Source organism: Gossypium raimondii, chromosome 5 (assembly GCF_025698545.1).
Source record: "Gossypium raimondii isolate GPD5lz chromosome 5, ASM2569854v1, whole genome shotgun sequence".
NCBI lineage: Eukaryota > Viridiplantae > Streptophyta > Magnoliopsida > Malvales > Malvaceae > Gossypium > Gossypium raimondii.
This window is the reverse complement of record NC_068569.1, coordinates 26,216,826-26,242,532: the sequence shown is the minus strand read 5'-3', so window position 1 is coordinate 26,242,532 and position 25,707 is coordinate 26,216,826. Positions and strand designations below refer to the sequence as shown.

Below are 25,707 nucleotides of genomic sequence, written 5' to 3'. Positions count from 1 at the left end.
AGTTTGTCTCTACTCAACAAATAACCCTTCACATCTTCAAACGAGATTTTATCTCTGCCATAAATCAGGGTCTCCCTGAAAGACTTGTGTGAAGGGGGTAAAGAGCACAATAATAGCATAGCTTGATCTTCATCATCAATATGAACCTCAACGTTCTTTAAATCATTTAAAAGAGTAATGAATTGACTGATGTGATCTCTAAGAAGCTCACATTCGTTCATACGAAACGTAAATAGACGTTGTTTCAACACTAAACGGTTAGCCAGAGACTTAGTCGCATAAAGAGTTTCTAACCTTTTCCACAAGACGGATAAGGTCTTCTCCATCAATACCTCCTACAATACCGCATTCGCAAGGCACAACTGGATTGCAGACAAGGCCTTTTCATCAAGCTCTTCCCATTCTATTTTATTTAGATTCTCAGGCTTTTTCCCGGTAACAACCTTTTTCAAACCGGATTGAACTAGAATTGCCATCATCCGAACTTGCCACAGATTGAAATTTATCTCACCATCTAACTTCTCAATTTCAAACCTTGTTGCCATATCTGAATAAGCTGATCTTTGAACTAGCTCTGATACCACTTGTTAGGATCGTCCCGATTAAGCAACAAGTAAAAATAGCGGAATAAATTGAGAAGATTGAACACACAAATTTAACGTGAAAAAACTCCTCCAAAGAAGATAAAAAACCACGAGCAAAGATAATTTTATTAGAATAGCAAAAAAATGAAGAGTACAAAAGATGGAGATAAAAAACTAAACCCTAAAAACCCGAAAATAAGGAACCCTCAAAACGTAAACACAAAATTCTCTAAATGTGTTATGAGTTCTAATATCTAATGGATGTTTTTACTAAGGTTGTAAAAGAGCTTATTTATAGGCTAAATTCATATGTCAAATAATAATAAAATAATCTAAACTAATCAGTGTTTGACTGAAACAAATAAACAGAGTTTAACTAAAAGATTATTTCTCAAATTTGACTGAAAATAGGAGTCATACTTAACAGAAACAAACTAGACAAAATCCTAATGTGCATGCTAGAATTAAATTTACATGCTAGAATCATATTTACATTAATAGAGGCTTATTCACCACCCAAATTCCCCTTGGGCCTCTATCTTCATTCGAAATATTTAAATTGTAGAAGTAATCACTCTCATTCTTTGATTATTTGGAATGCCTTAAAAAGTGTTCAACGCCTCCTTGAAATGGGCTTTAGCTAGTTTGTTTCTACTGGATCCTCAATGTCTTTCTGGTTTAATAATTAGACCGAACTTGGTCCTCTCAAAAACCAAATTACTTGACCCTTTTCTGATCATGGATTTGCTTTAATGGTGCAAGAGTTCTTCTCTGATATTTTACGTTGATATTTTGCTTAGACAAGTAGTAGTGGCATCCACTTCAACAATAATAGATCTATTATTGTTTGTTCTTTGGTTGTATATTGTAGGACTTTATTGGAGACCTTCTGATGTAGTCGTTTGCTTCATGTTTTACAGGAAGGAAACTTTTGTCCTGATGCTTTAGAAAGAAAATGCAGCAACATCTTCTCTTCACAAAGTTTCTCCTCCCTGAATGCTTTTCTTTGACTTTGTTTGTTTATTATTATCCTCCTAGCTTAATTTTATTAATGTAAGTTTTTATGAATGCTCCTTTATTCTACCAAAAATAAAAATAAAGCTTGAAATACATATCACATTTACGCATAGTGTATTTAAATATTTGTAGATTCATATCTTGTTTTCTTTATAGCGATGATTTGAAGTCAAACTATTCTCGGAATAGATGAACACCCACCAATAGACCATAACTTAGAATTTGTAAATTTATATATTATTGATCCCCATAATATTTATATTTAAATATTCTAATTATTATCTGTAATAAATTTAGAGTAAATACAAATATTAATAATTGAATATCAATTATCTAAATCGAGTAAATACACATTATTTTCATCAACTATAGTGGAGACCAAACCAATTCCAATGTGATACATTAGAAATAAAATGTTTATGATTTCCACCTATTAAATTCAATTTAAAATATTATTTAATTAATAACAATCTTTTATAGTGTCAAAGCATTGTCTTGTTGCTAGGTTTAATTAAGAAATAAATATTAAAATTATACATAAATTTTAATTTAATGTATAATGTAATATATGAATTTTAATTTTGTGTAATTAATTTCTTATATGAAATTTTAATTTGATTCAATTTTCACAAATTATTGACAAAATTTTAAATTGGCACCATTTTATGTGATATTTTGCACACAAACAATTATATTAATCCAATATTAGGATAAAAGTATATATTCATTTTTTAAAATATGAACAGTTGAATCAAAATTAAAATTTCATGTATATATATATAATGCAATTTAAGTTTCATGTATATAATTACACCTGTAACACCCCTAACCCATATCCGTCGCCGGATTAGGGTTCCGAGGCATTACCAAACAAGACACAGTTCAGCACAGTCATTTATCACATTTCATACACCAAAGAATAATGGTACATTTATAACATTATCAAACTTGAATATCCTTAATTCAATTGTTTTAAATTCAAATATATAAATGATAATTACAATTCAAATCAATCATACCTTACTAAGCATGTATCACAAATAAACACATTACAAAATTCAAACCAATTCAATTTATACATACATCAAAGCTCAATCGAACATATTCTATAATTAACAAATTGAACCAAACTTGTATACACGAGTCATGTTCAAGCATATAATACTTTCAATATTCAATTTCCCTAAATCCATCGTATTAATGACATTTTCATAATTAAATCATATTCAAGCATATATCCTCACTTTTCATATCGAGAGAATATGTACGTACATAATTTCATTATCTAAATATCAAACTTTGCATTTCATAACTTCGCATATGTATATAATGAAACCAATATGTATACAACTTAATGTTCAATCACAAATGCAACATTGGTAACATTATATTATGGCCTTACATACCTTTAATGTCATTATATTATACACATATGACCATTTCAATGAAATAATTCAATCATAAACTATACACGCTCAATACAAATCAACTTATCCTTTAATCGACTAATCCAATAAATTTATAAAAGTTAAATTCAAACTTGTATTACTCACTTAAATATCATTACTCAATTTGTATGTATCTTATTCATAAATTTTAAGCCTACTTTAAAAAAAATCATTTATTTATATCATTTAAAAGACCAAAAACATGCATATTTATCTATTACAAGTTTAGCATATGAAAACACCATTTTAGCCATATCCAAAAATCCATACAATTCATATCATTTTACAAATTCAAAATCGAATATTAAGTCCACTTGCATGAGCAAATTGTACCTTTATTAAATACTCCACGTTCCTAATTTATTTCAGTAACAAATTAGCATCCATAAATAACCTCATAAATTGTACAAGATTTAGCCATTAAATCATACGTCAAAATATGTCATTTCCTAATCAAACCATATCGATTCAAATAATAAAATCATACATATCAAACATATCAAACATAATTCACATAAATAAATATTCCATGGCTGAGATACCAAAATCAACATATCTAACACTTGATCAAAAGTATAAAAACCATGCTTAATAAAATAAATAAGCCATTTTCGCATGGCTCATATTAACATACTCGAAATCAAACATATTAACTAGACTATACATGCCATAAGTTCAATTTCAAACTTAGTAAAATACTGAAAACAGTACTCGATAGTGTGATAGACTTCTCTGACGATCGCCGAGCTCATAACCAACTTCCAAATCTATAAAACAGAAAGCGATTTCACACCGTAAGCTATCAAAGCTTAGTAAGTCATAAGCAAATAAATATTTAATCATTTACGTAAATTAAGCTAGACAATTAGTAATAAACCATTATAATTTCACATATAATTCAATTTATCAACTTATATATCAAAACTTATATAATTTGTAATAACTTCCCTCTTTACCAAATAATCAATTGAACATTAATATAACTAATCATCACTTTCCTCAATACACATATACATCAAAGGCCGAATACATATATATTCAAATATGCAATCACATAATTCATATTTCACATAACTTCATATCATCAATTCAAGTATACAACTTACCTTATTTTCAAATAGATAATCAATTATCACATACCTGGTCACTTAGCCTGATTTAAACATTCGTACGCAACTTATCTTTACCCGTTGAACCATTCGGAATTAAAAAGGATATTTGGATAGTCGGAAGGCTCGTACAATGCCAACGTCCCAGACGTGGTCTTACATGTAATCACATATCGATGCCACTGTCCCAGACAAGGTCTTACACAAATCAAATACAATGTCAATGTCCCAGACATGGTCTTACACGTATACACAAGTCGATGTCAACGTCCCAGAAGTGGTCTTACACGAAAATACATATTGAAATCCTATGTCATGACATATGTATCCTAACTATTCCTAAGGTTCATACGGGGCTTTCAGACGTCGTAACTCAGTCGAAACGAATTCATAAACATAGCTGTCAAGCTTGTACACATTCGGCTAATACATATATTTATTCACATATTCATTTCAGCACATATAATTCACATTTAATTAAAAATTATAACATCTATTTGCTTATAAACTTACCTCGGATATTGACGGACGGAATAGACGACTATTCGATTATTTTTGTTTTTCCCCGATCCAAATCCGTTTTCTTTGGTTCATGATCTAAACATATTCAAATTAAACTTATTTAAGCATAATTCCATTCAATTCAATCCAAAAACACATAAATGGGAAAATTACCATTTTGCCCCTGACATTTTACACTTTTTACAATGTAGTCCCTATTGCATAAAACACAAAATACACAAAATTTGCATGTATCATGCTAGGGCTGAATATTCCTATAGTCTATCTAAGTCCACACATTTCATTTATTTCACATTTTGACCCCTCGATTTACACTTTTCTTAATTTAGTCCTTAATACACATTTTTATCAAAAATTACTAATTAAAACATGAAAATCTAACAACATATATTTATTTTCCATGATCTAACAACAAAAACAACAAGATCTCTTCAATGACATATCACAAAATACACAACCAATTCAAAAATTCAAGCATGGGCTTTGTATTACTCGAAGCAACGATCTCAAAAACTTAAAAATCATCAAAAACCAAAACCGAAACATACCTTGATTGAGCTTAGTAATGGCCGAATGCTTCAAATATCTTTTCTTTTCTTTTTCTTTAGCAACTTTCGGCAAGATGAACATGATAATGCTTTTAATTTATGTTTTGTTTTATTATAAAAACATTATAATATTTTATTTACTAATTTAACCTTTATAAGTTAATATATATAACATATAATATAAGGTCATTCTTGACCATTTTCTTCCACTAACTTATATAGTGGGCTAATTGCATCATAGAACCTCCAAATTATAAAGACAACAACAATTAGGTACTTTCATATTTAACCATTAAATTTTTATTTTACGCGATTAAGCCATTTTCTCAAATTTAGCACACAAACAATAAAATAAATTCACGAAACTTTCACATATGTAAATTCACACATAATTAACATAGAAAATAATATTAAAATATTTTTTAGACTCGAACTTGTGGTCTCGAAACCACTGTTTCGATTAGGGTCAAAATCAGGCTGTCACAACACCAAATCAAAGTTCATATATCAAATTACACATTGAACCAAAATTCATTTATAAATTTAATATTTATCTCTTTAATTAATTAATTTATATTTTAAATGTTGACATCATGATGATGGAAGAGTGATTTTCATTACCCGAAGACTAAGAGCATTCTCACCTTTGGGACCAAACCCATTTTCCATTTCCCATTTCCTTTGGGACCAAAGGGAATATATGTTGTGCAGAAGTGTGTAAAAAAGTAAAATTATTGTATTAAAAAATCACACTAAGTTCAATTCCCAGGAAAGAGAAGTGGATCACAAGGATCGCTTAAGTACCAAGTCTTTCCTAGCCAGAATATTCCTCAATTGTAATTTAATAGCACAATAAATCACTCAATCACACTCACAATTCATGCAGAATAATACAATAAAAAACACAAGAATTTAACGAGGTTCAGCAAATTTTGCCTACGTCCTCGGGCACTACCAAATGCATTTCACTCCAAAATACAAGTGAGAATTTACAAAGAGAGGGAGAGAGAACAATGCCTTAAGTAGAGAATGACAAATATAATATACAAAATGAGAGATGGTTATGCCTATTTGATACCCATATCTTTGACTTTCCATAAATATGGATGATTTCCAATAATATACCTCTTAAATTAGTCTTATTTTGAGTCAGCCAAAATATTAATATTGGTAATCTCAATTGTAAAAGGAAAAGTTGTGAGTATTTTGGATCTAATTAAGTGTGCCTCACTCAGAAAATTATATTTTGAGCAGCCTTTGATGATGGACAAGGATTTACATCATTTGTGCTCCTTTTCTAAACTAGAATCCAAAGGAGGCACTGAGCTTTCTCTATTTTATAATCTATTCTGTATGAATGCTATAACCTTTTTTAAATTCCAAGCAACATCTTAGATTTTAAACAAATACTAAACTATTGATTTTATTTTATTTTGATTATTGAATTATTAATTTTTCGAATGTAGTCACTAAACTTCTCGAAATTAAATATTTTGGTCACTCTTCCGCATTAGATGATCGATGAAAAGTTGATGTGGACTTTCTTTAATAGCATAATAATAAATTTAGCCTCTAATATTTATACATCCTAAATGTAAAATATTTATAACATTTTTATTTTAATTTAAATTCTAAAAAATTTAACATTTAAAATTTACAAAATTTATTAATTTAGTTGTAATTCTAAAATTTTAAAAAATTATTAAGAAAAGATATTTTTAACCCTTTAGCTCACATTTTTGTGGGTTGTGAAGATAATAAAATTTTGGTGAATAGATGAAATTACATTAAGAGTTAAAAAAGAAAAGATTGATTATTGTTTTCAACCATTTCATTAAGATTTGGGGGATTCCATTTTCCAATACCAAACAAAAGTTTCCAGCCGTGGACAACTAGGATAAAAAAAACAACACAAAGGGGTAGGTTTAGCCTACAGCAAGATGTAAGAATCAGTGAAGACTCTTCAGTTTAGTCATCTTCTCAAGTATTTCTTCGCTTTGAAGAATTATGTTTGCATATCAACATGGTTGAAATATTAATGTTTTAGTCAACCTTTTTATTGGAAAAAGTAATTATAAAAAGAATAAGAGTAAAATTAATAAAAAATAAAAACATTTTCATCATACCTATTTAAATTTATTATATAACTTATATGTATATATATCAATTAAAATCACTAAATTGAAGTAGCACGTGAAACTACAAATGAATTTGTCATTTTGGAATAAAACAAACAGATTATGATATATGAGGTTGTTTTCAATTTCATAAAAAGCTGTCAATCTAATCCTATACCTTATTTTCAAACTTATACACGGGGAGAAGAGAAGGGAAAAATAGTTGATGACTGCACCCATTTTCTTTTATTTAACATTTTGGTATTATTTTCTAATATTAGTTTTATTATAACTTCTTATAATATTTGTTTTTTTAATATAAAATTTAAAACTACTCACAATTCCTATTTCTTAAATAGAAAGATAATGCGTCACTGGAAACAATGTTAATGTCAATCAAATTAATACTCAATCGGCAATTTCTCCGAGATCAAGTTTCAATTTTTTATTTTTTTGAATGGTGTAAGGTAAGTTTAAATTGTTAATTAATAATAATAAATATACAAAATTTAATAATATGTTTAAAACTTATGCTCAAAGAGCCTTGCTACCATTCTTCGTTGGCAGTTGAGGAAGGCTCACAACTGGTTTGCCTTAGTATAGCAGCTTTGCATTGAGAATAGTTCAATGTTCCATTCAGCGTCATCATGGCATGCTCCACTGGTTGATATTGGGCTAAATGCAATGGTGACGCCTCTTTTGACCATAACGCCGGCATGTTTGGTGTCGACGATGAGGCTCTAGTGGATGGATGGTTGTTTGTTGAGGTCACACAACCCCTTACTATTAGTAAGCTACAATTTTCTTTTGGATTGCAAAATCGAAAAATATAGAAATTGAATGGATAACAGACAATGCTACAAAATTTCAACTTACAAAATCTATAATGTTGCACTGTTGATAGTGGAGAGACCACAAACACTATCTTGCCGGACTTCTGTGTTTGGTTACACAACTCACCCACCCACCAATAATTAATAAAAATTTTCAGAATTGATTCCATAAAAAAAATTAAAAACTTATAAAAAAATAAAAGAAAAATTAATTCAACTTGTTCAATCACCTGTTTAATTGAAATTTTAATCGATTCAATTGATCTATTTGCGAATTAATCAACCCAATCTCTTACTTTGAACCATATTTCGATCAATTCCAAGTTTATTCTGACTCCAAAAACCATAAAGTTTAACTTACTTCAAACACCCAAAAAACAAAAGTTGAACCATGTGTCGGACAGGGTTCAAAGAGAGAATTAATGGTTTTTGTGCTTAACTAGGCCCCGCCCACTTGAAATACATGCACTATTTTATGTTAATGCCCTAATAATAAACAGTGACAAAGCCCGATTCATTTAAAATGTGGGGTTTTGGACTTAAAATGGATAAATATCAATGTATTATTATTTAATTATTCTGTCAGTTATGTCAGTATGTAATAATAAAAATAACAAAACTTTTAGGTAGTGTTTATAAAGGTATTTAATAATTGAATTTAGGTATAATTGGTGAGTTCTACTGAATTGGATGTAATTGGAGCATTCCAATTATGCTTCCCAATTCTTAGGGGTAGGAGAGAATTGGAATAATTACGATTAATTACATCTAAATTTAATTTAAATTTTTTATTCAAATTTAAGTTATAAATTTTATATTATATACATAAAAATGTATAAGTGTTTGGATGGTTATAGCCAATGATGTATTATATTATAAATCCTAAAAGATTATATTATAAAATAACGTATGTCCATTTTATAAAGTTATAAAAATTATATTATTTATATTTAACTTTTTAAGTTAAAATTTTAAAAATTATTATAAAAATAATTTACATGTTATAAAAATGTTATAAAATATTTAATTATAAAAGTTATGATCGATAAATATGAACATAACTTATTTATGTGTACATGCTATATATTTTAAAGTAATATGCTTATTTAACTTATTAAGTAAAAAAAAATTCTAAAGTTATGACAAAAAATATTATTTATAAAAGTGTTATATAAAAGTTGTAGGACACTTTATAATTTTTCTATATATTATAAATTTTATATTATTTTTACTTAATTGACATATTATAAAAATTATAACTTTGTATAATTCTTTCTTAAAATCAAGTTTATATAAGTTTTATAATTAAAGCTATGGATTATTTGCACCATGAACTCAAATATTATATGATAGATGCTAATTATGCAAATACAAAAGATTTTTTACACTATATCACGGGATATGATACCATTTGAGAAAATGGAGTTAGACACAAATACCAAACACGACTCACTAACTCTTTAATTTGAAACATTTAAGGTTTCAACATATGATTGAGAGGATATTTGTTATTCTAAAAATATTTATCATATTAACAACATATAGTTTGCTCTTTAATTCAAACTATATGGACTACTACTTTATCCATTTTAGTAGAGAAAACAAAATATAATCCAAGATACATTTGATATTTTGGAAGAGTTGAACAAAATATTAGGTTAGAAAATAACTTGGAAAAAATGTTTCAACATTCAACATACAAACTTTGTCCTATTTTTCAATTATGTATATTTTTTTCATATTATGTACTTTTTATGGATTGTTATTCGTGAGTATGGGTGTTTTTCAACTCTACAATTAAATTAAAAATTGTTACGTGTTTTACACATTTGTTTTTTTTATTTAGAATTTACTGGTAAAAGAAGCTCGCAAAATATTTTAAAAATCAATTAAATCCTTTCAAACTTTTTACATTTAGTTAAGCATTGGTCAAATAAACCATTTGTTGATGTGATAGTTAATAGATGATGAGTCAGCTGCCTTTGTACATGTGGTAGTTTACATGGATGATTTTTTGCACTTGAGCTTATTACGAATAATTTGTAATATATATAGCGTAATTTAATTAATTATTTAGTAGATCAATTGAATGGTAAATTATTTATTTTAATAAAATTTTTAGATTGTTCAAACGAGAATAATAAAATAACATACAATTAAAATTAAAAATAAAATACATTCTAAAATAAAAAATTTATTGTATAAAAATAATTTTAAAACTTAAATCAAGTATGAGTATGTTCAGAAATTCATATGTTAATTGGATTTTTTTTTTGAAGATAACAGTTAGACTTTATTAAAATAAGGGTAAATTGCATCAACAATCACTCAATTTTGGGTAGCTGACAAATCAATCATATTGGTTTCATTTCAGTCACTCAACTTTTAAAAAATAACAAAACAGTCCTTTTAACCATTTTATATTACAAACATAACAATAAAGTGACATGGCAGGTGATGGATTGCTTGGTGGCATTAACCGTCCAGTTGGCTGGTTAGCACCAATTTTAACAGTCCCTTTAGCACCAATTTAGGGTTTATGCAGAAAAAAAAAAAGAGAAAGAGGAAAAGAAGAAGAAGAAGAAAAATAGAAATGCCTCCACTTTTCAAATCAATCCCATACTGCATCTCTACAAGTGAGTCCTCCAAACTTTAAATGTAACGAATCGTCATCGTTATCCCCCACATTCATCCTCCATTCTAAAATCAACTTTCTCTCATCTAATTTTTGAAGCTTCAGTCTCTGATCTATGTTGATTCAACACCGTTTCCCATTTGACTCCTCCTGAACTCAAATTCATTGTGTTGTTTTATTATTATTTCTCCCTCAAACCTTTTCTCACTTTTTTTTATGTCAATTGTATTTTCAATCATTATCTATGTCAATTAAAAAAAAAAAGTTCAGCTTTTTGGGCTTTAAAGAATAGTAGTTCGGTACAGGTTAAGGTTAAGCCAACCATTGTTTCTCTTGGAGAAAATGTTGTAGATTCCTCGTTGTCAAGTAGCTTACCTACTGTTGAAAAGGTTAGGTCCGTCAAACCTTCAATTCCAGCTAGCAAGATTAGCTTATCTTAGGCTCAAAGGGACTTGCATGCTTGTCAGGGGAGCACTGTACAACAACCAAAACCTGGAACTGAATCTTTAACATCCAAGTTGTTATCAGCTGCAGCTAAACATTCCGGGGTGGTTCTAGCAACTAACTTGGATGAAAGCCTGCCATCTAACTCCGTATCTTCTGCCCTAGATGCCACATCTGAGGAATCTATGCTAGTCATTGCCAGTAACGAAGGCAGGAAGGAAAGTTTGGTTAAGTCCATCTCCATAAAAGATCATCAGAAGAAAACGAGTAAGAAAGGACTTATTCAACCATCAAATCAAGTTTTTTTCCTTGTTTTTCTTACAGTTGTTTTTTAACCCCATGTATGTTTTGTTTGCATGTATTTATCTGCTGTTTCACAAATTGATGGAGATAAGCTCCAGGTTATTCAAAGGACTTATTCAAAGGGACTTGGATGCTTGTCCAATGTGGCTTTCTCTTGCAAAAATAGTTCTAGGTTCAATGGTCTGTTTTTGCAATGGAGATAAGCTCCTATTTTCCTTTCCTCTCCTATTCTTTTTCTTCTTCTTCTTCTACATTTCTCCTATTTTTCTTTTTACCCTTAACTAATCATCTTCTCTTTTTGACCCTTCGACTCCTTGTCCAACGTGAGAAGTTAACTGACCACATCAACTAGTTAGCTTGCCACATCAGCGGTCTTGTTAATACAGCAACGGAAAATGTTAATAAATGATTGATTTGTCACTTTTTGATAACGTTAGTGACTGTTTTGTTATTTTTTTAAAGTTGAGTGACGAAAATAAAACCAATGTGATTGATTTGTTAGTTACCCAAAATTAAGTGAATAATATCTCATAATAAATTTTAATTTTAATATAATATTTAATTCCTAAAAATACTAAAAAGCTAAAAGAGAAGATGAAATCCAAAACATCTATTTAAATTAAATATAACTTAGATAATTAATTCTTAATAAAATAATTCCTAGAAAAAATATAAAAATATTAATGATTCTTGAAAAAAAAAGGTAGTTAAAAAAAAGAGACATAATTATAATTATTTTTAAAAACACCTCATCATTCCTACTTTTGGAAAGCACAGATGACGAGATATATTTTTAGAAATTGTTTCAATCAGACGGTCACAAATCTCTATATCTACCTACCTCAAGTCACCAAAGATTTGCGTCTGATCAATTCACTTCCTCTACATTCAAACAAGTCAACACTGTTGGTTCTTTAGAACCGGACGATTAAAGTCCCATAGGAGGTGAGGTGTGTAGGATACAGATGTCTCATTAATTAGGATTTGCTCCACTGTCTGATAGATGTAGGAGAGCCGAACGCGTGGCACCCATGTAGAGATTGTGATTAATATTTCATCTTTAATGGCATCTATTTATTATTTTTCAAAAAAAAAAAAAAAAACACAAGTCAATACTCAAGCAACTTACTCACTCAAGCAGAGGAGAAGCCTGGAGAGAGTTCTGAGAAATTACAGAGCAATGGAAGCCATGGCAGCAGCGAAACCAGTGATCAAAGTTGCTGCCCTTTGTGGGTCTTTAAGGGAAGGCTCTTACAATAGAGGCTTACTTCGTTATGGTAAGGTTCTTTTGCAAATTGACGTCCAAAGGGATGTTCCTGTTTTGGTTTCTGGGACTTTTGGGTTTTTGTTTTTTTTCCCCCTTCAGCTATTGACGTCTAAAGGAATATTCTTGTTTTAGTTTCTGGGAAAAAAATATTGATTTGGGTTTTGTGTTTTTTGTTTCAGCAATGGAGCTAACTAAGGAAGAGATTGAAGGGATTCAGATTGATTACATTGACATTTCGCCGCTTCCTATGCTCAACACTGACCTCGAGGTTGATGGAAAGTATCCGCCTGTTGTCGAGGCTTTCAGGCAGAGGATTTTGGTGGCTGATAGCATCCTATTTGCTTCCCCTGAGTACAACTACTCTGTTACTGGTATTAAGCATTCAAAAGTATTTCTTGGCCACTAAAGTATTTTGGGATTTCATTTCTTTAAATTTTCTATAATTTATGCTATGATATACACAAAACTTCCTCCACAATGTTCAAAGTTGTCACCATGAATGTTAATTTTGGTGACTTGGAAGCACTTTTGACATTTTATCAGAAGTTCTAAAAAGAAAAGCTTAATTTTGACAATGTGGAGGAATTGTGAGTTAGTCAGGGTGTATTAAAGTGTAAAATAGAGAATTTTTTTGAGCTGAAAATATGGTATATGTGAGGTTGGGGTGATTGTTCATTTAAGTTCATAGGTGGAAGAAGGCATAATTTTTATTTTATTTTATCAATACAAAGTTCAAAACTTTTTAGCTGAAGATGTAAAGAGTGAAATGTTCTAGTCTATCTTGATTTTAAAAGGATCTATTCATGTTTTTCACAGTAATCAGTTGGTTTGGAATATATTGAATTTTCTCTTATTTAACACAGAATAAGGTTTATTGGATTTTCTTTTCTGTTCAGAATAGGTGGGGGTGTTAATATGGTGCATCTTAAGAAGAGTGCCTCAAAGTATTAAATACTCAAACAGTAGAATAGACACCCTAAATTTAATTTCATTTCCTTGGAATTCTTATGTGAAGAATTTTGATTAGATGTAAGCCTTTCGAGGTCCCTTAGTTTGAAACCACTCTACACTGCAAGCTGATAGAAGGCTGCTTGCCTTGCTGGGTTAGAAACTCCAATCAGTTTGGTACTTTTTCATGTGTAAGGCAATGTCAATGTCAGGTTTTGAATACTGTAGATGGTTTAGTCTGTTCTCCCAATTTTGGATTTCATCCCATTAACTTGGTTACAAGCTTATTAACTGGTTTGACCTTTTTGTTTTTATGTGATATTTGTAAGTCAGCATTGAAGGTTTTACATAAACAATCTTGTTAAAACTATATTGTTATCTGCTCTATACTAGGACCCCTGAAGAATGCAATTGACTGGGCTTCTCGACCGCCAAATGTTTTTGCCAATAAAGCTGCTGCCATCGTAAGTGTCGCAGGAAGTTTAGGTGGTGCGCGAGCACAATATCATTATCGCCAGATTGGGGTTTATCTTGATCTTCATTTTATAAACAAACCCGAGTTTTTCTTGAATGCATATGAGTCTCCAGCGAAGTTTGATAGTGATGGCAACCTTATTGATCCAGCATCCAAGAAGAGAATGAAAAAAGTTCTTCTTGCATTGCAAGCCTTTACTCTGCAACTCCAAGGTAAGTGCTGAGTAATTGAGTCACTTAGGCTTTTCTTGATTGTTTTATTGTTATTTTGATGGATAAGAATTTGCTGTTCCAGTAATAGTAATAATATGCATTGGACCATTGTCACTATCCACTGCCTTTCAAACAGCTACTGATTTTATGAAGTCATACACTTTGCCAGTGTGATGTCGGTTATTTCTAAGCCTTTGTTAAAGTCATGAAATTCTCGGTTATAAAAGATGCTGACCTGTATACTGCCACTATTTTCCTCGATCTGTTTTCAAACTTTGGTTAAAACTTAAATCACTGAAAGCAATGGTTGGAAAGTAATGTGAATTAAACAAAAGCATCCAAGAGGTGAAGATTCTGTTTATGCACTTACTCTGTGATTTTTGGTTTCTAAGGTGACATTTGTCAAGCCTTCTTTCACTCGCTAATTGACCTCTATTGATGCAGGCTGCAATTTCAATCTCTCAACAACATCCGAGTTCCCAAGGCGGATTGGCAGATTATCCGAGGAAGGACATGGCTTAACACCATGCACCGAAGGAAGCCTTGCTCCACCATTCCCTGCTAGCACAAGGTACAAGCTTGGAAGAACATCTGAAACATATGATTGGTATGATTTGGAGACCTGCAACAACGAAAGAAGTGTTCTTAGTCAGTTTCAAGACGAGCATTTCAGGCTCAAGAATAAAAGGTACACTCCTAATGCAAGGGAAAGGATGTATAAATTTGGATTGGTTGCATCTTGGGTGTTTTTCCTTATCGTAATCATGCTCAATTATCGGGTTAATAGCATCGAAGATGCTTGCTGCAAGAGGAACGTGTTTAGCAGGAGCCTTGATCTCTGGGTGGCCTATAGTTAAGAATGTTACGGACAGTCACCATTTTAGATTCTCGGGTTCATATGCAGTCGATTTCGAAATAAAAGCATGCATGAAAGCATTGCTAGAATTAAGCCAATCTATGAAAATACTTGGTTTAAGTTGAGATGCCGTTTGTAAGTAGAAGCATTGTTGCTGCTTTTGGCCTGTGCTTTAATGGAAGTCAACTTTTATAATTCCAAAAGTGGTAACATTTCATGGTCAGCGCGATAAATACCTTCATTTTCATTTAATTTTCTCTTTTTAGTGTAATTAAGAATTTTTTCCCACAATGAAATCAACTCCTATTGTGATTGAAACTCAAGAATTAGGTTTAATTTGATTGACGGTGCGTTTATTTGCGGTTAGTGTAAAAACAGCGGTAGCGGTGAGATTAGATACTGTAGCGTGAGATAAAAACACCGTATTTATTTGCCCATCTAAACTTACCCAAAGAGTTATGTAGTCAAGATATTAAAATGACTAAATTTCATGTGCTAACTTGATGATGTTGATTGTGGTTTGGGGTTCGAATTGCGTCCTATTGTTATTAGGATTTTGCTCTAGATTTAATGAAAAAGTTGAGTAAGCTTTTGCTGTTATTTGTAGCTATTGTTCCTCTTTTGCAATAAGTTTGTTTCTACCCGAAAACATTGCAAAACAAACTCCTCTCTTTAACTAAATCCCCTGTATTTTTTTTTATCTTAAATCATTCTCCTAATTTTCTTTTATCCATATTTGATGAAGTTTTATAAAAATTAATTAATTTAAAATTTTATGATTTTGGTAACGTGTTGAAGAAAATGTTGAAATGCTTTCTTATCCTTTTACAAATCTAGATTGAATTATAACAAGGGGTTTTTTGCTTAGCAAATTAAAATTGTGTTTAAAATTATGATCACAACTAAAATTAAGATGAATACCAAGAATGTTTATACAACTCGATTTCAGTCTGCGTTTGCAGGGTGTTATTTAGAGTAATGATTCACTACCTTTCTTACAGTATAATTAATGATTTAAGTCATAATATTAGTTTTAACACTCACCAATTCAGTGACCTCACTATTGTATAAATACTAGATCACTCTCTCACTAAACTCCTCACTCGAAAGCTAAGTTTTGCAATTCGAGATACTCTCACGATTGCTTAAAAAGATAAAACATAAAACATAAATATATGTTCCTAACTTGCACAAATTTGTACTCTAACAAACTCTCAAAGTCTTGGGTTGCTCTCTTAATCTTTCTTTAACCCGAGGTTTATACAATACTTTAACTTTTGTTTACATAAGAGTTATAATCTAATCAATTTTCTATAAAATAAAGCTAAAAATCAACTTTATAATTTTTTAAAAATTTTGATGTAATTCAAAGTCTTCAACTATAGATAATGGTTTTACTTGTTTCAAGAAACCAGTATTTAAGCCTTCAAATGCATTTAACATAGATATTTCATTTCAAAATTTTATTAATAATTAATAGAATTTAATATTTTAATCTCTTGATTTTATATTAACAAAAGATGGTTAAGTAAACGGTAAACAATATTTAAACCTAAAATACATGTATTGACTTTTGTCCTTTATGTTTTAAGAAGATAAATGATTACAATTAATATACAATTTAGACAACCTAAGAGGAAAACACGATTAAGACATAAAGAACTAATATTAGTCATAATTGGGAGGTTTTGAACAGTCTAAAAATGGCAATTGCATTCATCAGTTCACCTTATCACCATTATAATTTATAATTTCCCACCAATTGTTTGGTTTCCTAGACATTTTAGGAGCTAAATCCGGAAATCACACGAAAATTTTTTTGTTTGTTTTTTTTCCTCTATCCCATCCAATCCAACCCAAAAAGAAAAAAGAACAGAAAAATTTCCCAGAAACAAAGAGAGTAAAAGAAAATTGAACCCATTCCTCTCCAATCCAACAGCTCCTATTTCTTTGTAATTTTATTTTTCATTATTTGATAAATACCCATTTCTTAAAGCCAACTTGACAATCCAAAAAGGAAAAAAGACGATTGGATTTTTGGGTTGGGTTTTTTGTATTTCCCTCCATTTTCTCTCTTCGGGGGTCGATTTAGTTCTTTTCTTTGTTTCTTAAAATTTTCAAGTTCCCACATTGATGCAATAGGAAGACAGAAGAACAGAGATAGTTATAAATTTTTGATCTTTGGGTTTATTAGTGGTTAAAGGAAGGAAAATAGGAATTTGTAGTTTGAAAAAAGATAATAACCTTTTTATTTCTTTTATATATAGAATGAACAGATGAGCAAAAAACTTGGCTTTAGAAAGGCCTTGGAAACTAGACTAAAGAAATCACAAGTTGCTGCAAAGAAGAAAGCAATCAGCATATTTACAGCTATGTCTGTAGCTCATGTTGATGATGAAGAGTTAACCCCTGGTGAAGTTCGCAATATTGAAAAAGCCCTTCCAAGAGGTGATATTTATACAGGCCAATGGTGTGATAATTTGCCCCATGGTGATGGTAAGTATTTATGGACGGATGGATGTATGTATGTGGGTGAATGGTATAAAGGAAAGATGACTGGGAAAGGCAAATTCTCTTGGCCTTCAGGTGCTACCTATGAAGGTGAATTCAAGAGTGGTTTCATGGATGGCAAAGGGACTTACACGGGTTGTTCAGGGGATACATACAAAGGGTCTTGGGTTATGAACTTCAAACAAGGAGAAGGGGCACATAGTTTTTCCAGTGGGGATCGCTATGAAGGCGAATGGCGCCGTGGGTTGCCAGATGGACAAGGGAGGTACCAATGGAAGAATGGGAACCATTACATGGGTCAATGGAGGAATGGATTGATGCATGGCAATGGAACCATGATTTGGAGCAATGGGAACAGATATGATGGTTCCTGGGAAGATGGTTTTCCTAGAGGAAATGGTAATTTCAAATGGCCAGATGGAAGCCTTTATGTTGGTATTTGGACTAAAGATGGTAAGGATCAAAATGGAACCTATTATCCAGCTGGTTCTCCATCTGAGAATCTAGATTGGGATCCTCAGCAAGTGTTTTTAGAGGATTTGAAAGATGCCAAGATATGCACTGGTGAAAATGTGTCCATTTTGCCATCACAAAAGATGCCAAATTGGTCTGCCATGGCTAAGAGAAGTGAAGGGAGGCAAAGGAGAATGGTTGAAAGGAAGTCCAAAAATCTTAGTTATGGTTCCGATATAACTGATGTTTCAACTGCAGGTGAAGGGGATTCAAAGGTTGAAGATGTAGTTGTAAGAAAACCTAACCCTGAAAATTCAGATATAAGACAGAGTAGGCCACAGTTTAAGAAGATAATGAAGAAGCAAGGCCAGACCATATCCAAAGGCCACAAGCATTATGATCTAATGCTCAATTTGCAACTAGGTATCAGGTACTAGTGATTTCTTTTACCTCTAATGTTGCATTGTCTTATAGCTTATGCCGATGCTTGTATGGAGTTTATGTCCTAATTATGTTTTGTTTTCTCTGTTTACACTGTAGACACTCTGTTGGAAGGCCTGGTCCGGTTGTATCCCTTGATCTAAGGCCTTCGGCTTTTGATCCGAAAGAAAAAGTATGGACCAAATTTCCGCCCGAAGGATCCAAGCACACTCCACCACATCAATCTTGTGATTTCAGGTGGAAGGATTACTGTCCACTTGTGTTCAGGTTAGAAACCGGACCATCTACCGTAGCTTAATTGTGAAATTAGTTGTAAGCAAATATAAAAAAAACAATTTGTTAGATGAAAGTAGTATTTCCTGACATCATATTGTTTTGTACATTTCCAGGACCCTTAGGAAATTGTTCAATGTGGATGCAGCTGATTACATGCTTTCGATATGTGGGAACGATGCCCTTCGGGAATTATCATCCCCGGGAAAAAGTGGAATGTTCTTTTACTTGACCAATGATGACAGATACATGATAAAGACAATGAAGAAGGCAGAAGTAAAAGTGTGTTGTACTTGTTTCTTTTGCATTTTTTTAGTTGAATTTGGAAACTATAAGCTAGCTTTGCAGTATGAACTATAAATTGAGTAAATTTCCGTAGATGACAATAGTTGGTCCTCACCAATCAGAAGTTCATGAATTTTCTGATTTCCGGGAACTGTTTGTATAAATTATGAACTGCACTAATTACTCTTAATGATTCATGTTGCAGGTTCTCATAAGGATGCTCCCAGCCTACTATAATCATGTTCGGTCGTTTCAGAACACTTTAGTCACCAAATTTTTTGGTCTTCACTGTGTGAAACTGACCGGGACATCCCAGAAGAAGGTAATCTCAATGTTACATAATTTTCAACATCAAACATAAACATGCTTCAAAGTTGTAAGATTTTAGAAACCAATCTCATACTTTCTACATTTGGGATCGATGAGTTAGGTGCGCTTTGTTATAATGGAGAATCTGTTCTGTACTCACTATGCCATTCATAGGCGCTTTGACTTGAAAGGTTCGTCACATGGTCGCACATCTTCTAAACCCGAATCAGAAGTTGATCCGACAACAACCCTCAAAGACCTTGATCTCAATTATATATTTCGATTGCAGAAACTATGGTTCCAAGAGTTTTGCAGGTGATTATCTTTTCTATTAACCTCTTCCTAGTACTATGTCAATATACCCCTCTTGTTCGGTCCATATCATTTGTTTTGTAACATGCATCTGAATTGATACTCGGTTTAATTTTATCGAAAATCTCTAAAAGACGCAGTTAGCAAAGGCCAAACCATTGTTTGAATCAATTGTGCCTTCAAAGTTTGATCAGATTTCTTGAATTTAAATATAATCTTCTTTGTGGTTGTTTTGGGTGATTTTCATGCAGACAAGTCGACCGAGATTGTGACTTTCTCGAACAGGAGAGAATTATGGACTATAGTCTGCTGATTGGTTTTCATTTTCGAGAAGTTTCCTCACCTTGTGGTTCCGACGTTCCCACGCCTACTGGTGATTTCTAGTGTTCTTTGGAACTTAAATTTTCCTTGACTATGTTATCAGGGATTTCTTATCTGATTAAGATATGTTTCGGACTTAACTCGCAGGAAATCAAGATCCTCTAACTGAAGACGCTCCTCGGCTATCTCAAGCTAGCAAGGATCAGTTTCCTAGTGATCGGTAATATGAATATCTTCATGTTTTACCTGTGTTTGTTTGTGTTCTTCCTTTTTTTTCAACAAAAAGAAAAAAAGAAAAACAGAGAAAAGTCTAATTTGATGATCTTTCAATATGATTGCAGGTGGTCTTCCGTTAGGTTAGGTACTAACATGCCTGCTCGGGCCGAAAAGACGGTGAGAAAATCGGATTCTGATTCTCAGCTAGTTGGAGAACCAACTGGTGTATTCTATGATGTAATCCTCTTCTTCGGTATAATCGACATTCTACAAGACTACGATATTACCAAGAAGCTCGAGCATGCATATAAATCGATGCAGTACGATCCAACATCGATTTCAGCTGTTGATCCTAAGCAATATTCAAAACGCTTTCGGGACTTTATTTTCAAAGTTTTTGTAGAGGACACTTGAGAAAAGAGTTATATTTCAACCATATATTCAACTTCGAAAAACGGTGTCCTTTCATGCACATTCAATCAGTTTTATGGAGGTTTGAGTGTTTAAATGAAGAAGATTATCACCTCGGTCATTGACATGGCTATGGGGGACGATTCATGGCGGCACTGGACACAATTCAGGGTTAGTTTCTCACTACACTTTCTTCATCTCACTCACTTTACAGTTGAAGATATATGGTAGGTTATTGTCAAGTTCTATTGTACTCGAACTCTGACATGAGTGTCGGATACGGGTATGTTCAACTTTCCTAAGATTTTCTTTATGTATTGGAGGGTTTTTGGAGGGTGATATCCTCGTACCCATATCCAGATATGTGTTGGCTCGGATGTACAACACGAGTACTTCAAGAAAAACAAAGAGTCGGGGCAACATAAATCAAATTGTATGTTTACCCTCGTAACAAGACTCACTAAAGATTGCTTCCAATGTGTCAATGAATTGGCCAAAACTATGAATTTGATTCATTTTGTATCAAACCTTTCTTTTCTTTTTTTTTCTTAGTAGGTGAGGATACCTTGAGTTCGGCTTGAGATAGTAATGTAGAGAAAGGGATTTGAAAGAGATCTAACATTTAGTTGCTTACTGAAGATGGAAATTTTTTGTTGCATCTTGTAAATAGGGTGTAAACGAAATTCTTTATCAATTTATTCGATTTCGATTCGAGAAAATAAAAATTGAGCTTATGAGCTTTAAATTTGTATATTTTAATGTTTGATTTGAGTGATTTGATTATGTTTTAGTAATTTAAAAATATATTTGAAGTTGAATAGAAATGATTCAGTTTAAAGCGAGGATCATAAATAAAATATTTTTATTAAGTAGATAAATTTAATTTATGAATTTGAACCATTCGAACTATGTTTGAATTTAAAACTATGTCCTATAAAATAAACTTGAGTGGTATCCAAAAGTTTCAAACCTCAAATTCGAGTTGGAAAACTACTTTCATTATGGATTGATAATTTAAGTCCTAAATTTTGATCATATAAATTATTAATTTAAAAGAAGTTTACACCTATAACTATTGATACAATCACAAGTAATACATGTTCGATCAATTAAAACTAGAATAAATTCAATATAAAATACAATGAATTGAAAATTGGAATAAATCCGGACTTATGCTAGAATAAATATGCATTTACGTATGATGGAAACCAAATCTAATCACTCAAAATTTTACAAATTACGGAAAGTAAAAATAAAGTAGATAAATTTCAAGTGAATGGATACTCGAAATAAAACGAAAAAAAAAAAGAATTTGATTGATTCAACTAACAAGACTTTGAAACAATTAAAAATTAAAAAAATAAAACCATTTATTATGAACAACAAAGAGTGATTAATCAAGTCCAACAATGAATATTTTTCTTGTTGACAAGAATATAATTAAAAAACTAGCTACAAGAACTTAAACCCTTCCCCCAAACGGGAGATCTTCAAACAGTTGCACCCCATGCCATCTCTCGTGGGCCATCTTTACCAATTTATCCACATCTTGATTATCTTCTCTAGATATGTGTATAATAATCCAACAACTAAATAGGGACAGCATCTGCTGAATTCTCCTAGTTAGAGCAGAATTGGAACCCTCCAAAGGACTATCTTGTAAGTCCTTAACCGCCTCAAGACTATTAGACTGGATTAACACATTATCAGAACCCCAATTGATCAAAATGGTCAACCCATCCAAGATAATCCACAACTTCCCGTCAAAAACTGAAGAACTCCCCAAGTATTTGTTAAACCCAGATATCCACCCCCATAACGATTCCGCACAATTCCCCCTGCTGCAGCAAAACTCGCGTCATGATTAACTGAACCATCAGTGTACAAACGAACCCAATTCCCGACAAAATTTTGGCAAGGTGACGCTCAGTTCAGCTCAATCGCCATCTCTCTATCGGTATATACTGTAGGAGGCCTTAAAGATATCACTACCGCTCCGCCTTGAAAAATAAAGAGGTAATTCCAATCACCATCATCCAGGGAAAAATCATGACAATCCTGTAAATTGGCATTAACCCATTCCTGCAAATTTCCATAATAAAATTGATCCTGCCTTTCAACAGGGATTAAATGATTCCGAATATTCCGCGCCGCAAGACAATCTCTTATAACATGCAACACACCCTCAAAACTATGCCAACAATGAATTTTCCAACAAGTATTACAAAAAGTTCTAGGAACTTTGAATAGTTCTTTAACAAGTTACGTTTACACACCATTAATACTAATATTGACTTTTTTTAAGTGATGAGAGAAATAACTAATTAGAATTTTTTTACCTTGTAGGCATTATTTTTTCTCCCCAAAAAATTTAAAAATACTCATGGTTGAAAGTTAATTAATATTATCAATTCAAACATTAAATTTATAACGGTAGAGTGATTAAAATTGATAATGTATTAACTGGAGTAACTAAAATTGACAACTTATCTAATAGGAGTGACTAAAATAATAATTTTTTAAATGTGTGACCAAAATAAGAGCGCCGATAAACTCAGGTGATTAAATAGGAAATTTACCCTATTATGAATAAGGCAAATGATATAATCGTTTGCAATTAATAGATTATAGCTTTTTCGAAATAAGTAAAATTTTGGAGGACGTTAGTTCATAGAAACAAAATCAATTATAATCGTGACTTTAAATAGATTGTTAGAGTTGTGTGATTCGAATCTATCACTTGTTGAAAAAATAATAAAATACAGTGACAAAGCAAGGGGATCTTAGAGAACTACATTTATTCCATTTATTGAGATATGACGGGGATGATGTACTGCTAAATCAATTTCTCTTCTTTGACCATCCTTGCAATTGAGGCACCACTGATAATTCCCTTACCAGAAACGTTGTTAATTATCTATTAGATTATTAGTAGAATGACAGTATGGTGTTCTTAGTATTATATTTAATATATATTATATATTAATTAATATGAGGTGACTGTTATTATATATATATTCTAATCATTGTACGATTGATGTGAGTGTATTTGGCTTGCTATTCGCTTCATGTTATTATGTATGTACTTGGATATTCGTTTTAATCAATTTTAAAAATTAAGCTAACATTTTCTAAGTTTGTTGGGAGAGATATCACTTATTATAATTAAAAACGAAATATCATTTACAAAATCAAATAAATATAAATAATTAAATATAATTTTTTAAATTTCCTCAATTTAAGAGAAATGAGAAAGTATTATTTATTTACTTATGCATATTTTAGAAAATCCAATTCACTAAAAAACCCTTCCTAATTGTTTTAGTTAGGAATTATAATTAAATACTGAATTTTTAACTTGTATTTTCAAGACTTGAGATAATAGGTAGTTAAAAGATACCAATTTTAAGCGCTACGTGTAATTGACTTTAGAGTGCAATTTTATTTCATTCGGTTTTAAATGCAGACAAAAATTATCTTATTTTAAAAAGATTTAAAATTTCTTCTTAAAATGATACTTTCATAGGTTATCAATTGTACCTAGCATAAAAGATCAACGACAACTCCTATATTCTTAATTCAAAATCCAGTGTTTTAAAAATTAAAATTCATTTCAATTAAAATTGTGCCTTCTTTTAACTTGACTTAGGACAGGACCGAACAAAATTTGGTTATTATATATTTGATTTTGTATAGTTTAATAATCAAAATAGTAAAATTAAAAATTCAGTGACCAAAATAAAACACGGACATTACTTTAATGACCATTTATGTAATTTACCTAATAAATTATGCCTTTCTTAAAATTAATTTGACAAAGTGTTGGTTCGTGCAGACGGTGGCCGTTAAGTTATTTTGTTTGGATTATGTAAATTTGTGAATTAAAAAAAAGGGATAATAATGTATTATTTCCAATTAACAAGAAAAAGGAAACAAGACGGAATTAAACACTGTTAATACTTAAAAATTTCATTATTATAATGTATTCATAAATAAGGTTGAGATGATGAAATAGTGGGATTGTGTGAACTCAACCAATAGTAGGGATATTGGTTACATTGCCATGAGTGTCGACAATTACAAAAACACGATTGCAGCAAAAATTAGGAGGACCAACTCTTCCTGGTGTCACTATCTCAGCTGTTACTTCTGGATTTTCTTTTTCGATTGTTGCTTTAGCCGCTGCTCCATTTTCACCCAACAGTTCAGGCCACCTCAGTTTATGTCCTGCAACATTCAAACAAATACGTATATACATAATTGAGATTGCAACTTAAAAGAGGGAAAAAAAGAAATTGAAAAGAGGGGACCGAATGTACCATGAGCGCAGCAAACAACATCAGTGCAAGTACCACTTGCACAGGGTGGGTAACGTGGCCAACCAGGCATGTTTTCTCCTTTCTAGCTAGGTACCCTCTGTTATGTTCAGATTCAACAGGTTTCTCTCTTATTTATGCTACAATGTTGTCTATACTTGCTTACGGAAAGAAATATATTTATTTTGAACTTGAGGAATAATTTCTGAATAATTTAATCCTTCGGTTTCATTCCTAAACTTTTTTGTGTAAACGCATTTAGGTTACTCTAAACTACATTAAACTTGCATTGATTCTTATCAAACTGATAGCGTTGAAGTAAAATCTTTTTAATAAACCACTTTTTAATTAAATTTCCATCCTATATGGAAAGCTTGATATCTCCGCTTCAGAATGCCTTTGTTAGCAATAGACAGATCTATGATAATGTGATTGTAAAAGTCGAAATTCTGAGCACAATTTGGAGGAAAAAAAGTTAAGAAACTTTTAAAATCAATTATGTAAATAACTAAATCATAAGAAAATTCGCGACACATGAAAT

At 31.3% G+C, this 25,707-nt stretch overlaps 2 protein-coding genes and 1 long non-coding RNA gene across 4 annotated transcripts; 2 read left to right on the top strand and 1 right to left on the bottom strand.

Annotated features, from left to right (window-relative positions):
• Window positions 1-3,489: 3,489 nt before the first annotated feature.
• Window positions 3,490-5,301, bottom strand: LOC105770521 (uncharacterized). The gene is made up of 3 exons (XR_001126230.2): window positions 5,229-5,301; window positions 4,672-4,755; window positions 3,490-3,816 (listed from the first exon to the last, which is right to left on the bottom strand). It is a non-coding gene; the product is annotated as an uncharacterized LOC105770521 (long non-coding RNA).
• A 5,852-nt stretch (window positions 5,302-11,153) lies between these two features.
• On the top strand, window positions 11,154-15,570 carry LOC105770519 (NADPH:quinone oxidoreductase). Of its 2 annotated transcripts, XM_052631755.1 has the most exons (6): window positions 11,154-11,524; window positions 11,653-11,740; window positions 12,702-12,837; window positions 13,007-13,198; window positions 14,169-14,462; window positions 14,907-15,570. In XM_052631755.1, the coding sequence occupies exons 2-6, from the start codon at window positions 11,702-11,704 to the stop codon at window positions 15,317-15,319; spliced, it is 1,074 nt and encodes a 357-aa protein (XP_052487715.1). In that variant the 5' UTR covers window positions 11,154-11,524; window positions 11,653-11,701; the 3' UTR covers window positions 15,320-15,570. The 2 variants fall into 2 exon arrangements, with proteins under 2 accessions (XP_052487715.1, XP_012447199.1); XM_012591745.2 differs by lacking the exon at window positions 11,154-11,524 and having other exon boundaries at window positions 11,627-11,740.
• Window positions 15,571-17,113: 1,543 nt separating this feature from the next.
• Window positions 17,114-21,562, top strand: LOC105770518 (phosphatidylinositol 4-phosphate 5-kinase 6). Its single transcript, XM_012591743.2, has 8 exons — window positions 17,114-18,712; window positions 18,823-18,990; window positions 19,113-19,278; window positions 19,487-19,603; window positions 19,712-19,905; window positions 20,154-20,275; window positions 20,371-20,443; window positions 20,565-21,562. The coding sequence occupies exons 1-8, from the start codon at window positions 17,595-17,597 to the stop codon at window positions 20,851-20,853; spliced, it is 2,247 nt and encodes a 748-aa protein (XP_012447197.1). The 5' UTR covers window positions 17,114-17,594; the 3' UTR covers window positions 20,854-21,562.
• The last annotated feature ends 4,145 nt before the right edge of the window (window positions 21,563-25,707 follow it).

Excerpts from the sequence above, each read along its gene's own strand:
- LOC105770518 (XM_012591743.2), top strand. The coding sequence starts at position 17,595 with ATGAGCAAAAAACTTGGCTTTAGAAAGGCCTTGGAAACTAGACTAAAG. Across the intron at positions 18,713-18,822 it reads AATTTGCAACTAGGTATCAG|ACACTCTGTTGGAAGGCCTG; the intron begins GTACTAGTGATT and ends TTTACACTGTAG. Across the intron at positions 20,444-20,564 it reads GATCAGTTTCCTAGTGATCG|GTGGTCTTCCGTTAGGTTAG; the intron begins GTAATATGAATA and ends ATATGATTGCAG.
- LOC105770519 (XM_012591745.2), top strand. The coding sequence starts at position 11,642 with ATGGAGATAAGCTCCAGGTTATTCAAAGGACTTATTCAAAGGGACTTG. Across the intron at positions 13,199-14,168 it reads GTACAACTACTCTGTTACTG|GACCCCTGAAGAATGCAATT; the intron begins GTATTAAGCATT and ends GCTCTATACTAG. Across the intron at positions 14,463-14,906 it reads CTTTACTCTGCAACTCCAAG|GCTGCAATTTCAATCTCTCA; the intron begins GTAAGTGCTGAG and ends CTATTGATGCAG.